Below are 13,732 nucleotides of genomic sequence, written 5' to 3' on the forward strand. Positions count from 1 at the left end.
GAAGAAACTGCAGTTAATTTTAAACTGATGAACTCACAGCAGAGCCGGGCAGCCGGTAAACGCGACTACATAGAAACCAACGAAGATGTTAAGAAACGTTTATTCACTTTACACATCTTTACAGTTCTCGCGTCACCAGAAACAGACCAGAATGAAGCATTTCTTTATCTTTAATGCCAGTGTTGGAGGAATGCATAGCGGCTCCTCAGCAGTTCTGTCCATAATGATGTGCTGCCAGGCTTCATACGTGGTTGTCCAGCAAAGCCTCCAGGAGTCTGGAACTGTTTGTAATTGCAGTTGTAACCACAATGAATTTATAACCTGAGAGAAAAAAATAGAAATGGTTGTTATTTTCTTCTTTTCAACAATACAATAAAAAAAATACATCTCCCATTTCAAAAGATGTTTTTCACATTTTTTATTTTTGCCTAAGTGGCCCTACACACCATCACAATGTTTACCTTTCTCTCTGCCGAGGAACCGAAGGGCCGAAATCTCAGAGTAGGTGCATCCACCAAGAAACATGACCAGTATGATACGCTGAGTGTCGTTCTTTCCCCTTGAATCCACGCCGCTGCTCCCTGATCAGAGAAGGAGAACAGTGATCAAATCAAAGGCATTTAGATGTTAGACGTCTGTTACAACAGTCTCCTTTTCTGTTTTAGCATTAGCCTCAAACGGATCCATTATACCTGCCATTGAACTAACCTGTAACTGCAAATTCATGCCCATTTAGCAGCCTGGTGACTTCTTCAAGCCCCGTCCAACCGTCTCGCTCCAGCACCTATGCAATACATACCGGGAATAGAATTTTATTTTAAAGTTACCATGGCTGCCCCCCCATCATATCCACAGACTGAATGTGTCCTGGTTGACTTACTTGTTCGATGAGTTTGCAGCTCAGAGGGATGTAGGCACCACTGAAGATATAAGCCATGTCTCGAGGGACACGCAGGTCATATTCTTCATCCGTCTTTGGCACCTTGATGCAAAATATGATGAGCACGTTACCATTTGACACAATCAGAAATGAAAAACAAAATGCCTTTAGGAAAAGTATGTGCTGTATTTTTTTTAAACAAAATAAAGTTAATTAAAGAGAATATATGTTACTGTTTTGTGTCATATATAGTGTTATGATTGCAGATGCTCGTTAAAAGTGTCAAACAATGAGGTCAGCCTATGTGAAAGAAGTAAACAGTGATTTTTTTTTACTTGTGGCTCTGTCTGATGTCACTGAGAGGACACTGCTAATATGGTCATCCCAACTTAAAACTCGTTTCTCTGTTTGGGCCAACCAATCAGAAAAAAGATTAAAGAGAGGGATGTTTTACAAGGAGAGGAGATTTTTTTTAAAAGCCTTTTTTCCAAGCAGGATGAACACAGTGCTTCACCAAGGCTCAGTACACCATAGATAAGGTTTATTTTGAACCGTGAACCATACAAAGTTGTTCTTGTAGAGTCCACAAATACAACTAACCAAAGATGTTCACCTAAACAATAATTTACCAAGTTAAGTTTTCTGCTCAAGGCTCTGAAATTGCTCTTCTTTGCCAGAGAGGAAAAGGCATCTGTCAGTTTTCCTGGAAACAAAGAAGAAGAAGAAAAGTCAAACAGCACATGTGTCTTGATGCACAGAGCAATGCAGGGTTTCCTGTAAGTGGAGAAGGCTAAAACTGCGCTGAGAAGCCACTGTCACCTGCAGTTTTATCATTAACCAGTTTGCCCACTTTGCTCTCCATTACAGTGAGCGTCTCTCCCGGCTGCTGCTCGACCAGCAGCCCAAGCTGCCTCAGGTTGGAAAATGTGAGCAGGTGATCCACTCCATAGCTCTGATGAGGTCAGACAGAAAAAAAATGTCAGGCATTGGACCCATGGCTCTTTATCAAAATGAGCACACACTTAACAAGCCAAGGCTGGCAGCAAAGAGCAATCTGCTCTTTGCTGCAGGCTGCCTGATCAGATCTGTGACAACTGCCTGTGATGTCCCCAAACAGCTGGACGCTGCACGTTCTCCAAAGCATTACTCTAAGAGGAGGAAATGATCTTTGTTCAGCTACAGACTGATTTACATTTCATGCTCCAGTGTAGGGATAGGCTGTATTATTATGTTTCCCCACGGGGCCAGACTGTTAAATTAAGTGAAAGCTCACAACGAATAAATGAAAAATTTAGTGATGATTTAAGCTGAACTCAGATTCTTTTACAATCAGATATTTGTGAGCCTACAAGTCCCGAGTCTTTGTTTAAAAAATACATTTCATTGTCATCTCAGGTTACAAAGATACAAACATGCTTTACATTACAGGTATGTAAGTTTTACTGCATTATTCTGCTCGTATGGGGTCGACATCACTCGGTGAAGAATACGCCCTACATGAAGTACAGGACCACCTGCACACCACATCTTACAGGAGCTTTACAAACATCCCATCATACACCCACAGGTTATAATGGGCTGCACGGCTCATCCAGGTCAGGTGCTGCTGTCCAATGAGAGGTCCTGGCTCACAACCTAGTTCATTATTGGGACTGAGGTCGGGGCCCACAGCAAACTCAAGTAGGAACAGAAAAGGGCCATACTCAAAATGTTCCTACAAAACTGGATTCACAGAACAGTCCCAAACCCGGGACGCATTAAAACGTTCCTTTAGGAGAAAAGACCCCATAGCATTATTATTATTATCTGTCTGAGCCAGCACAGTGCAGTCGGGCAGGCAGCGCTCTCCTGTCATAAGCAAACCCCAGAATGGTCCAGCACACTGTCAGAGAGAGAAGCGTGTAGCTCCAGAGTCCAGTGGCGTTTACACCACTTTGTCCACTGATGTTTCCTCAGCAAGACTCTCAAATTCACTGAGTGTCTCGTTCTCTCACAGAGCTGAAGTAAAGCCGACTGTATGTTTAGCTGCTTGGTTTTATACACCTGAGTTCAAAGGTTAACATATGTGGCCCAATACTTTTGTTCATGTAGTGTACCAGCCTATCATGTATCAGCAAATACACTGTATAATAGTTAAATACAAAAATAATAAATCATTTGAGAAAGCAGCCGCTCTTTCCAAGACAATCATTGACACAATGCTGCATTTGATGAAATGTGAAGGTTGTTTTGTTTGAAGACATTACAGGGTGACTGAGATGGTTACAGGCATATTTGAGCTGCACAAAACACACACAAAGCAAAGAAAGAAGTGTGTGTGTGTGTGTGTGTGTGTGTGTGTGTGTGTGTGTGTGTGTGTGTGTGTGTGTTTGCTATTTAACAGGCAAATGTAGAAACTGTGTTATAACTGTGCAGCTGCTTTGTGAGAAGTTCTGCTGTCAGCCTGATTTTCTCCGTCTCAGACGGGTTTCTCCTCGGCGCTCTGGTCTTCCAACAAACAGATTGGACTTTTATTCACCAAGAGCTCCAAAAATGACAGATAGGAGTGTTTTCTGGCACAAATCCCTTACGGCCAGTATCAGCCTACATGCTGTTTGTATACTTGAATCTTTTTTGAGCAAACATGAACAGAAAATAGCATTAAAAAATAAAAATAAACAGCAGAAAATACCATTTCAAGCAAAGGTACAAAAATGCTGACACTAAAAGCTTTTGTACTTCTACCACCAGTGTTGGTCAAATTACTTGAAAAAAAGTGATCAGTAACTAACTACTGATTACTTCCCCCAAAAGTAATCCTGTTACTTTACTGATTACTTATTTTCAAATTAGTTACTTAGTTACTTTTTAAAAACACGATTTACAACCTGAATAGGTGATAAAGCGATAGATCTTTCAGCCCAATTCTACTTTTTCTGCATAATCTATCATTTAAAATGTAATCAAATGAAAAAGTCTCTTTTTAAAACTTGTTTTATTAGTTTTAATCTTTAAACTTTATGCATCAAGCAAAAATTTAATTATATGCAACATTCTCTGACTGGAAGAAATTTGTTTAACATTTAAATGTATTTTCTGCACATTCCAGCACATAAAATAAAATATTTTTTTTGTTTTTACACTCACTCCTTCAAATAGATGCAAGTAAAACACAGCAGAAAATAAATAAAATCAAAGACTCAGCGGTCCTGTTGCTCTATTTTCAGCAGCGGTCAGTGGAAGAATCCGCAAGTTTCTCTGTGAATTTCCCATTACGTGGCAGCTACTCGGTGCTTGCTCGGACGTTTAGGGTTTTTTCGCTGTAAAAAGAAGTTTTCTTCCCACGCACAGCGGGCACTAATGTTTTTGTCACTTTTTATGGAATCAAACTCAAAGTAAGGTCAGTACTTCCACACTTTAAACGCTGCACGCTCATACTCTCTCCCGCACTCGATATATGATCCATTGTTGATCTGCACACAGCTGTTGCCACGAACGTTGCACTCGCTTACGTCACTGTCATGAGACACTCTCGCAAAAAAAAAAAATCACGGTTTTAGTAACGCAGTGTTCCTACGGGAAAGTAACAGTAATCTAATTACCGTTTTTGCAATAGTAATCCCTTACTTTACTCGTTACTTGAAAAAAGTAATCGGATTACAGTAACGCGTTACTTGTAACGTGTACTGCCCATCTCTGTCTCCCACAACAAAAATACTTTGAGAGATTTGTTGTACCTCACCTGCAAATACTGTGCTTTCAATGAGCGGTAGTCTTTTGGCAGCAGTCCTGCAGGAAAACAGCATCACAATAGTTGTAAACAGGAACGACAACAGTCTGTGACGAATCAGTGAAGGATGAGTCACCGTTTTCTGTGATAGACAGCAGACAAAGCAGCCGCAGACTTTCTACCATGGACACCTAAAAAGGAGAAAAGAGTCATTCAGACTTTTTGGCAGTGCGCTTATTGCTGAACGCTTTTAAGAACACTCACCTGTCTGTTGATGTGCTCCTCTATGTAAGAAATGCATTCACGGATTTCAAATCCTTCCAGTAACACTGGGAAAGCACAAGGAAACAAGATTTGCTGCTCCTGGGGTTAAAACACTACAAACTATTATCTTTGACAACTTTTAGTAGCGGACACACACAAAATGAACTGAACCCCTTAACGTGCAGCATGGAGACAGGAGCACACACAGGAACACAGGTGTGTTTGTTTACCCATCTCTGCAGGACTTTATTCCACATCAGTGCACTTCAAGCCAGGCACTGTTGTCTCACAGTAAGAAGTTTCTGTGTGGAGTTTGTTCTCTTGGGTTATTCTGGCAGCTCACAGAGACGTGGCCACAGGTGTGACTGTGAGTATTAATGGTTGTCTGTCTGTGTGGTAGGCCCTGCACTGGACTGGGAATCTGTCCAGGGAGTGTGCTCTCCCTCTTGCTTTGTGACAGGATAGGCTCCGCCCTCCTGTGGCCCTAAACTGGATAAGTGCTTAAGGAAATAGATTTATGGTTGGATGGCATTCTCAAGCCTCACATTTAAGTGCTAAAAACTACCATAAACCTAACTTAACTATGGTCCAAGTCCAAGCTGTCACTGCTTATAATCCCACTCTTAACACTGATCTTACTGTTCTTCTCCCAGTCTTGGCAAACAGGGCACACAGAAAACAATGCAGCAGTTTTAGGCATCACATCGTCACCAGTCCCCGTCGTAACCCAGGGAGATAATGTTGCTGCTTCAGAGACCTTTGCTGGGTTTATGACTGCCTGCTTGTGATGCATTTAGGGGGAATCTGTAAATTGTAGTAACAAAAAAAGATAACCCAAGTTACACCCTTCTCAAATGGGATCATCTCTAGTTCATTTAAAGTACTGAAAACATGAGACTCATCGGTCAGCAAAGTCTTTGGAGAGCTTTCATGTTCTTGCACACACGTATGAAACCAACAAACATGGAGCTTGTTTTGTGCTTTAAGGCGTTAAAGTCCCTTAACCTCCTAGGACCTGGCCTCCACATATGTGGACATCACATTTTGGGTTATTTAGACCAAAATAGTCAATTTTGCACTACAAAAGTGATATCCACTTATGAGGACATTATACTGCTAGTGTTCGATCGAAATGAATATCCTCATATGTGGCTCTCATTTTTCTTAGAAACAAAAATCAGGTAAAGAAAATATCTGGTAATTCTTTGTTTTTACATTCATCGGGTCCCAATATGCCCAAATATCAAAGAGAAATTAAAAATGCTGCTGTGGAAGAGTTCGGGTCTTAGGAGGTTAAATGAAACGTGATTGGAACAAAGAGCAGAGCGGAGGATTCTTACAGTGTTCTGTCTTCAGCAGCTCCTGAAAGTCCTGCTTTGTTTTCTTCTTCATTATCGACTCGCTGGCACCAATGTCTGGAAGAGAAAATGCTCTTCAGCAACGCAGCTGTGCAGATATGGCTCGGAGTCAGCAGTAGGATACTGTAACACTCACGCAGGCTCAGCAGTCGATGTTCCTGCTTCAACCCTTTCAGCTCCTCTGACACAAAAGTCTTCATCTGCTTTATGTCCATCCCCCGACGTTTCTGTAGAGTTATTAAAGAAAACCAGACAAAAGGTGTTAGCTGTTATCCTTACTGGTCACTAATGCTTCAGCTACGTCATAATTACCCCTCTGAAACACTGCAGGGTAACCTGACACTATGTAACTATGTAACTAAATGTAACTACACGTCGCATCAACGCAGCCCAACACTACTGCGAGGGGTTCAGATCAGATCATCCGGACAATTTCCAGATACTTTTTTGTTGTAGTTTTTGAGACAATAACAATTATAGCATCAAAGTGTCAAGATAAAGACTCACAAACGTCACTCCAGCAAATTCCTGGAGCGAGATCACTGAAACTACTGGAACGTACAGTGAAAGAGGAAAAACTAGAGGGACAAAAATGTTTGCTGACCTAAACAGAGAGCGCAGACGCAGGAGCATTTTATTAGTTTCTATTGGCTGGCATCGCACATAAAACACGACCACAAGGTAATAAACACGTAACGCACCAATGCAAATATAAATGCCATTTTTCAAGGTTGTGCCGTACAAAGACTCTCCAAATCGAGCCATGGGTGCAATGATTGCTAAGCAGTATCAACATTCACTCACGTCATATGCAGTCTGCAGATTCCTGGCTTTCTGACTGAGAAAACCAAAGACGTTGGAGAAATGCTCATTTCTGATTTCACTGAACACCTACGAAACATTAGACACACTTTTCTATTAGAATCACGACAATTAGCAAAGTGCAGCCGACCGCAGACTAAGACGAGCCTTACCTTATCGTGAGAGTTCAGCATCACTTTCACACTTTTGTCAGAGGTGGTAACATCAGGTCCAAACTCCACACATCCTGCACAACAGTTGGAATGATCAGACAACATATGGATATTTTTTAAAAGTCCCCCAGCCAGCGCTGGGGGAAACACCACAACCAGCGGCGTGGCTTCAAAAGAGCTAAGAATGTGAGGGCGAAACGCTCTGCTCAAGAGGTCAGAGGTGACGTGTTTCTCCCAGGCATAAAGTGAACGTGTGAGTGGATTCGATTTACTGACACCTACCACATTTGATTCTAAAGATGTCATCAACAAGTCCTTCGTAGACAACTTGTGAGCACAGAGGAGTAACAAAGTCCACATCTGCAATGATAACGACGACATTAGAACGGGAACGGCACGGCCCATCGTCCTCTGAGATCACTGCGCCTCCTCACCTCTGTCAATAAGGAAAACATTCCCAATTTCAGCCTGACGAGCTTTTTGTTCTCCCTCTTCGACCTGCTCCCTCCACGACTCATACGCCATCTGGGATCACACAGAATTACCATCAGCAACAGACCAAAGCAGGTGACGGACAAACTGGACGTGAAAAAGTTAAACTAGTTTGTATCAGACTAGCTTCTGGTCTCTAATCTTACAGCACCTTTGAGCAGCGCCCAATCCCGTAGACCTTTGAGAATGGGCCGTACAGGGAGTACAGGAGGTGGAGAGCACTGCCGGCGGTCCTCACCCAGCGCTGGTCTCCAGCCTGGAAAAATACAGGATGCATCAGAGATTTTGTAGTTACACTTCTGATTCAACTACGGGCTTATAAATTCAGCAATGAACAGTTCAAATGTGATGATTTGTTTCACTATGATTATTAACACATTACTAACACTACAATGCCCAGACTTCCTTTGTGCGGTCGGCTTCAGAAATGAGGAAATTAAAGAAAGAAACGATGAAAACTCAAAACTAAAGCTCGAGGACAAAAACTGTGATGGAATGTAGTCACATCTGGACAACGGTACGAGCAGCTCTGTGTTTCTCACAAAAACATGTTTGGATGTCAAGGTGTCTGTAAACCACGTGGAACAGTAAAAACACAACGAACTTCAGATTTTAGACTGAGTCTATAACGTTTTATTCAAAAGTCTAAAACTGAATCAAACACTGATGCAGAGCAACAAGTCATGCATACATCCAACAAGAGCATGTGAGGCCAATATTTATTTTATTTTCTTTGCTTTTCGTCATTTAGGGGAAACAGCTAGCTCATTAGCTGCTCGTGTTCACTCATTAGTCTGTGTACTGCTGCAGAACCTCTTCACATTAATAAATGATGACTAAAACACTGACTAGAAAAGGATTTAAATTATCAGTGATCAAATGATCAATACAAGGAATTGGCCTCTACTAACCAGGAAGTTGTCTTGAAAGAATTCTGGCAGCTCCAGACTGATGATGTCATCATCAAGAGGAAGCAGGTAGAAAGGCCACTCGTCTATGGACACATCTACAGGAAAGGCAAAAACAGCTTTTACACTTCTCCTCACTCACACTCGTCATTCCTGCAAAAAGAGAAAGATGCCTACCGCCAAAGATCCCCTGCTCCTCCAGCACGGCCTCACACGCATAGAACTGGTAACACAAAGAAGGGTCAGCAGGTCAGTATCAAGCACTTGAAGCATTACAAGTACAGCACGGACACAAGACAAGAAAGAGAAATACCTTCTGAGGGGTAAAGATGATCTTGTATCTTCGGGATTTTCCAGGTACCTTGTCTGTGTTCACTACATCTGCAACAAAAATGCAGATGTCACTTTGCTTCAGTTTCATCCATTTTCACCGGAAGACTTTATAATAAAACCATCAAGACAAGAGATAAATAAAAAGAATCTCCGTTTACCACATATCCATTTCACAGTCTGTATTCTTGGACGGATCAGGAAACAGAGCCTGGAAAAAGAGCAACGCCACATTGTCAGGTGGGCGCGTCAGGTGTGTGGGTACAATTCTGTAAGGTATGAAGGTGCAGGCTCACTGATCTGAGGTGCTGATAACAGGTTTGTGTTCCACTTTGTAGAGTTTGTCCACTTCATGTTGCTGAAAGAAAATTGGGGGGGGGGGGGGGACAAAAAGCTTTTAAAGACCTGCTGAAAGTGCAGTAATCCTGAAGAGATCAGAACAGGCAGGAGAGCAGCAGCTGATGCAGTTCACCTTTAGTGTTGATACATTTGCAATACGATCCAGCGGGCTCATCAAGTCTGCCTCAATGAACAGGTCCTTCTTCCCGGGCAGCTGTGACACAAGAGAACGGCTTGTAGGACAATCTGCTCTTCACAACACAAAAAGCATCACTTGTTTTGTCTTCACCGAGTTGGAAGTACATCACAAACTAATGCGTGCATGGCTTAGTCTGCACACAGCTTCTACACTTTCTCCACTGATTCTGACAATGTTCATTTTTGCCTAATTAAATGAAATTAAACTGTAAAACTGAGTCCTAAGGCAAAAGTAAACTGTAGTTTGGTGGGGACAATTTTCATGTTAAGACAGTATAGTTCAGCATATAGGAATATTTCTCAACATAAAATCTCAAGTGAATGGCTTCAACCTTAGAAATAGACATGATTCTGCAGCAGAATTCACTCCATTAGCTGGTGGGCACTTTTAAAAGCCACTGCCAGTGAAACTGCTTGTTGTTATCTCCATAAACACAATTTATAATTCTATAAAACAAACAAGAAATACAGTAGACTTCATTAAAAACATAGAAGGCCAAAGCAGTCTCTATTTTCTGACATCACTGAGGTCCTTCAACATCTACCGGACGCTGCTCAGGATGTTTGATGAGTCTGTGGTGACCAGTCCGGTCCTCTGCTGTGAGCGATACCAACAGACGTGTTGCTCGTGAATGGGTGTGCAGTCAAATGATAAAGTATAATAATAAAAAACAAAAAAGAAGAACAGTGCCATATCCATGCTATATATGCCAGTCATATTACTGATGTGTATGTCTTCGGCAGGAGCTGTGACGTGCTCCTACCTGTTCCAGCAGGTAGATGAGCTGATCTCTGGCCAGCCTCTTGAGGATGGAGAAGTCGGGGAGCTCCGGGGAGTCTCTCCTGGCACTGTGAGCCATGCTGGATACACGACGGAGACCGGACAACACTCAGGCATCCACGACTGGCATAAACAAAGAAAATAAATAAATAACTCATATACAAATATAATGTTTAATAATGGAGATACAAAAACCAGCAGAAACATATAAGACAGAGATCTGTGCTGTGATTATCCTCCCTGCTGGCTTAGCTTCAAAGCTAAAAACACATTCATCATATAAATGCTGATATAATCGAATACGCTGACAGTACTTTGTAAAATTTTCCCCCGAAATATAAAATTAATGCCAGAAATTTGACCGTTTATGTCTTTTGAAACATAACGCTTTATCTTAAGTTAGCAGCTACCTGCTTCCGTAGCTAAATAAGTGGAATGATCCCACGACCAGTTGTTTCCCCCCGGATCATAATACCAACGGACCGCTACACTTGCTCGAAAGACGTTTAAAATTAAATAACCTAATAACGCGGTTTTTTTGTCACTGACCTGACAGGACGTGATTTTTACACCATGAACTCAGACGCAGCTTTGTTGTTAGAAACTGTTCAATTTGCCGCAGAGAAACACCGCAACCAGCGACGTAAAGATCCAGAGGGAACGCCGTATATAAATCACCCCATAGGTAGGTGTGTTTTTACGGTAGTATGATGCATTCACGGCCTGTACGTAAACCCGTGAAGTTTCTCACTCTTATCTTTAAAAGAAAAAGAAAAAAAAGTTTCTGATGTTTAACTGATACTATACCGGAAGCCGTGGAAGGAGGAGATTGAATTAAAACCCAGTTATCAAACTTAATTATGTTCATAATGGACATTATATAACAGTATCTGCTGCGGCGACACCTTGTCAACAAGGGAGTCGCCGAAAGGAGCGGTACTATTAGAACTAACCAGTCAAGTTATCAGGGTTTACTCGCCTACTACAGCTATATCACTAACATTATATGTTTACCATTTTATGGCAACAAATAGTTTTGCAGAAACGATGTTTCCATTAACACGATTACCTTTATTTTATTTGATTCTAGTGATAATACCCTGCCGTGTAATAGCGATACGTTATTTTTCGACTTTAAATTTGTATAGTGTATAGTCTCACAGGGAGGTGGAGGTCGATTGATCTGGTTTTTTGTTCAGGGGTACAAAACTAATGGCTTTTTGTGTGCGGGGGATTTAGCGGCATCTAGTGGTAATGCCGCAGATTGCAACGAACCTAATATCTCCCCCCACTACTCACTGCTCCGTTTTTCTTTGCTGAGCTAATGATAGCACTTGGCAGTGCTTTTCCTGTCAGGGCTCCAGACCACTAGAGCTGTGGGGGACTTAAAGGGACAAACTTTGAAAGGATAAAGGAACGCACCAAAAATAATACTGAAAAACATAAATTATTTTCCCTCAAATCTAATTTCCATGTATCTATTTTTATTATATTGTCTTTGCTTTTATTTTATTTTTTTTACCTTTTCCCCCCAAATTCGTATTTTTACATTTCTTCAGACATTCTGCTTTATTATGCAAAAGAGGAGCTAGTGATTGTTTCAAAATATCTTTTGAAACGACGGTTCAGTGGATTTGTTTATCGTGGTGTTAGCAAGGAGCACCATAGATGGGCAGCCAGTGATTAAGCTCCCTCCTTGTGTCCCTGTGTGTAAAGGAAGTTTCTGATGGTTCGTCTGCTTGTTCTGTTTGAGTTTTATTTTCCTACTTACAAATGAGACCTATGAGCTATGTTATAGTGGGGAGGTAGAGTGTACAGCCCGATCCGGCGGGGAGGTGTGGGAAGCCAGATCAGGCGCCCCCCCCTTCCGGCTCTCCTCTCTGCTCACTCCTATCTTGTCCCTTTTGTCTCTATCACCTTTTCTATCCCTTTGAAGAAGTGAGGCTCCATAAATGCTAAAGAGGTAAGTATTAGTTTTTAGTTGCAATGATTAGATAGAAAAATAAACCGTAGAAACCTAAACAGAAGAAAGAAGAAGAGAAATAACAATTAAACATAAACCAGTGACACACTCCAGGGCTGAATCAACCCTGGCAGGGCCTCCTTGGATGAGGGTGTCTAGTGATAATGGCCAAAACACCCGATGAATCCAAGGTCCACTACTGACGATGTGTCCCAAATTTTAATATGAAAATTTAGATCAGATCTCTAATCCCTAAACCTAACCAAGGAATTAAAAATGGTAGATTAGCGTCGGTAAAAGACCGAAAATTGAGGCATAACGATGTGTGCTGCTGGCAAAGTTTCTGGGCTTTCCTCATAACAGCCATCCCTCAAGATTCTCTCCATTTAAAGCAATGCATTATCAGGGACTGTAACATCTAGTCCTTTTACTGAATGTAGAAACTTAAAGTGCTGGAGGAGCTCTTCAGAGAGGAAATGTCTGATTATAAATGAGTTTTCTTGTTCTATAAGTGACTTCTCTTAGCAGTCTGGAAACAGTGAAGGTTCTTGTTTACGGTCTTGTTTACTCACAGCTCTCTGTGTGTGCTTTTAAGGAGTAGCGAGAATCCTCAGCCACGAAGGGGGCGTCACAGATATCGAGGTTTTGCAGGTGAGTTATCAGTTGTTACCTGTTAGTCACAGTCACGTGCATGCATTCTCGCATCAGTAATCCTGTGTGCTTCCTCCTGCCCTGCAGGCCGCCCTGCTTCATGACACAGTCGAAGACACCAACACCACCCCCGCAGAGCTGGAAGCTAAATTTGGTGTAACTGTGGCTCGCATTGTTCAGGAGGTGACGGATGACAAGAGCCTACCCAAGCAGGAGAGGAAGCGTCTACAGGTGGAACACGCACCGCACTGCAGCCAACAGGCCAAGCTGGTTAAACTGGCTGATAAACTGTACAACCTGAGGGATCTGAACCGCTGCACTCCTGTTGGTCAGTACGTCTCTGGACACAGTGCTGTTTCCTACAATAAATGGGATGCTGTGTAAAAAAATAAATAAATAAAAATTAAAAATGAAGAGGATGAAATGCTTTGGAACACTTTATTTATTTGGCAGAAGTGCAAAAGACAACATAACAAACGTTGTTCAGTTATGTTTCTGAATGTGCTTGGCAGGTTGGACAGCTGAGCGAGTGCAGGAGTATTTCCTGTGGGCCTTTGAGGTGGTGAATTGCCTGAAAGGAACCAACTTGGCTCTGGAGAAGAAGCTGGAGGAACTCTTCAAAGAGAGAGGAGTCCAGCTCTGACAGCAGGGCCACAACACAGTGAAGAATGGGTTATTTCAAATGCAAATAAAATGCTTTTTGTTTGTAAATATTCATAATAAATCAAATTTCATGTACATTACAGTGTCCTTTAGTTTTCTGTTCTGTTTGTAATGTTTTTGCAGGCTAGTTGAATCCCCGAGTGTCTGATGTTGTGGTGTTTAGTAATAGTGAAAAAGTAAAAGATGCTACTCCTCATTTGGTAATTGTAGCTTGTGGACTGT

At 41.8% G+C, this 13,732-nt stretch overlaps 2 protein-coding genes across 3 annotated transcripts; one reads left to right on the forward strand and one right to left on the reverse strand.

Moving 5' to 3' along the window:
- Positions 1–84: 84 nt before the first annotated feature.
- Positions 85–10,883, reverse strand: vps33b (VPS33B late endosome and lysosome associated). Of its 2 annotated transcripts, none has more exons than XM_084912857.1 (24): positions 10,783–10,883; positions 10,217–10,356; positions 9,388–9,468; positions 9,212–9,273; positions 9,077–9,126; positions 8,899–8,966; positions 8,763–8,808; positions 8,589–8,683; positions 7,829–7,933; positions 7,620–7,710; positions 7,468–7,545; positions 7,186–7,259; positions 7,016–7,102; positions 6,348–6,438; positions 6,194–6,268; positions 4,854–4,918; positions 4,726–4,780; positions 4,602–4,648; positions 1,700–1,832; positions 1,510–1,583; positions 881–982; positions 709–784; positions 462–581; positions 85–321 (listed from the first exon to the last, which is right to left on the reverse strand). In XM_084912857.1, exons 2-24 carry the CDS (start codon positions 10,310–10,312, stop codon positions 242–244), a joined length of 1,851 nt encoding a protein of 616 aa, XP_084768983.1. In that variant the 5' UTR covers positions 10,313–10,356; positions 10,783–10,883; the 3' UTR covers positions 85–241. The 2 variants fall into 2 exon arrangements, with proteins under 2 accessions (XP_084768983.1, XP_084768892.1); XM_084912766.1 differs by lacking the exon at positions 10,783–10,883 and adding an exon at positions 10,644–10,723.
- hddc3 (HD domain containing 3) lies at positions 10,807–13,585 on the forward strand. Its single transcript, XM_084913322.1, has 4 exons — positions 10,807–10,918; positions 12,792–12,847; positions 12,935–13,175; positions 13,360–13,585. The coding sequence occupies exons 1-4, from the start codon at positions 10,807–10,809 to the stop codon at positions 13,488–13,490; spliced, it is 540 nt and encodes a 179-aa protein (XP_084769448.1). The 3' UTR covers positions 13,491–13,585.
- The last annotated feature ends 147 nt before the right edge of the window (positions 13,586–13,732 follow it).

The sequence above is a fragment of the Perissodus microlepis genome, chromosome 1, assembly GCF_051167445.1.
Source record: "Perissodus microlepis isolate ML-2025 ecotype Zambia chromosome 1, ASM5116744v1, whole genome shotgun sequence".
In the NCBI taxonomy this organism is placed as follows: Eukaryota; Metazoa; Chordata; class Actinopteri; order Cichliformes; family Cichlidae; genus Perissodus; species Perissodus microlepis.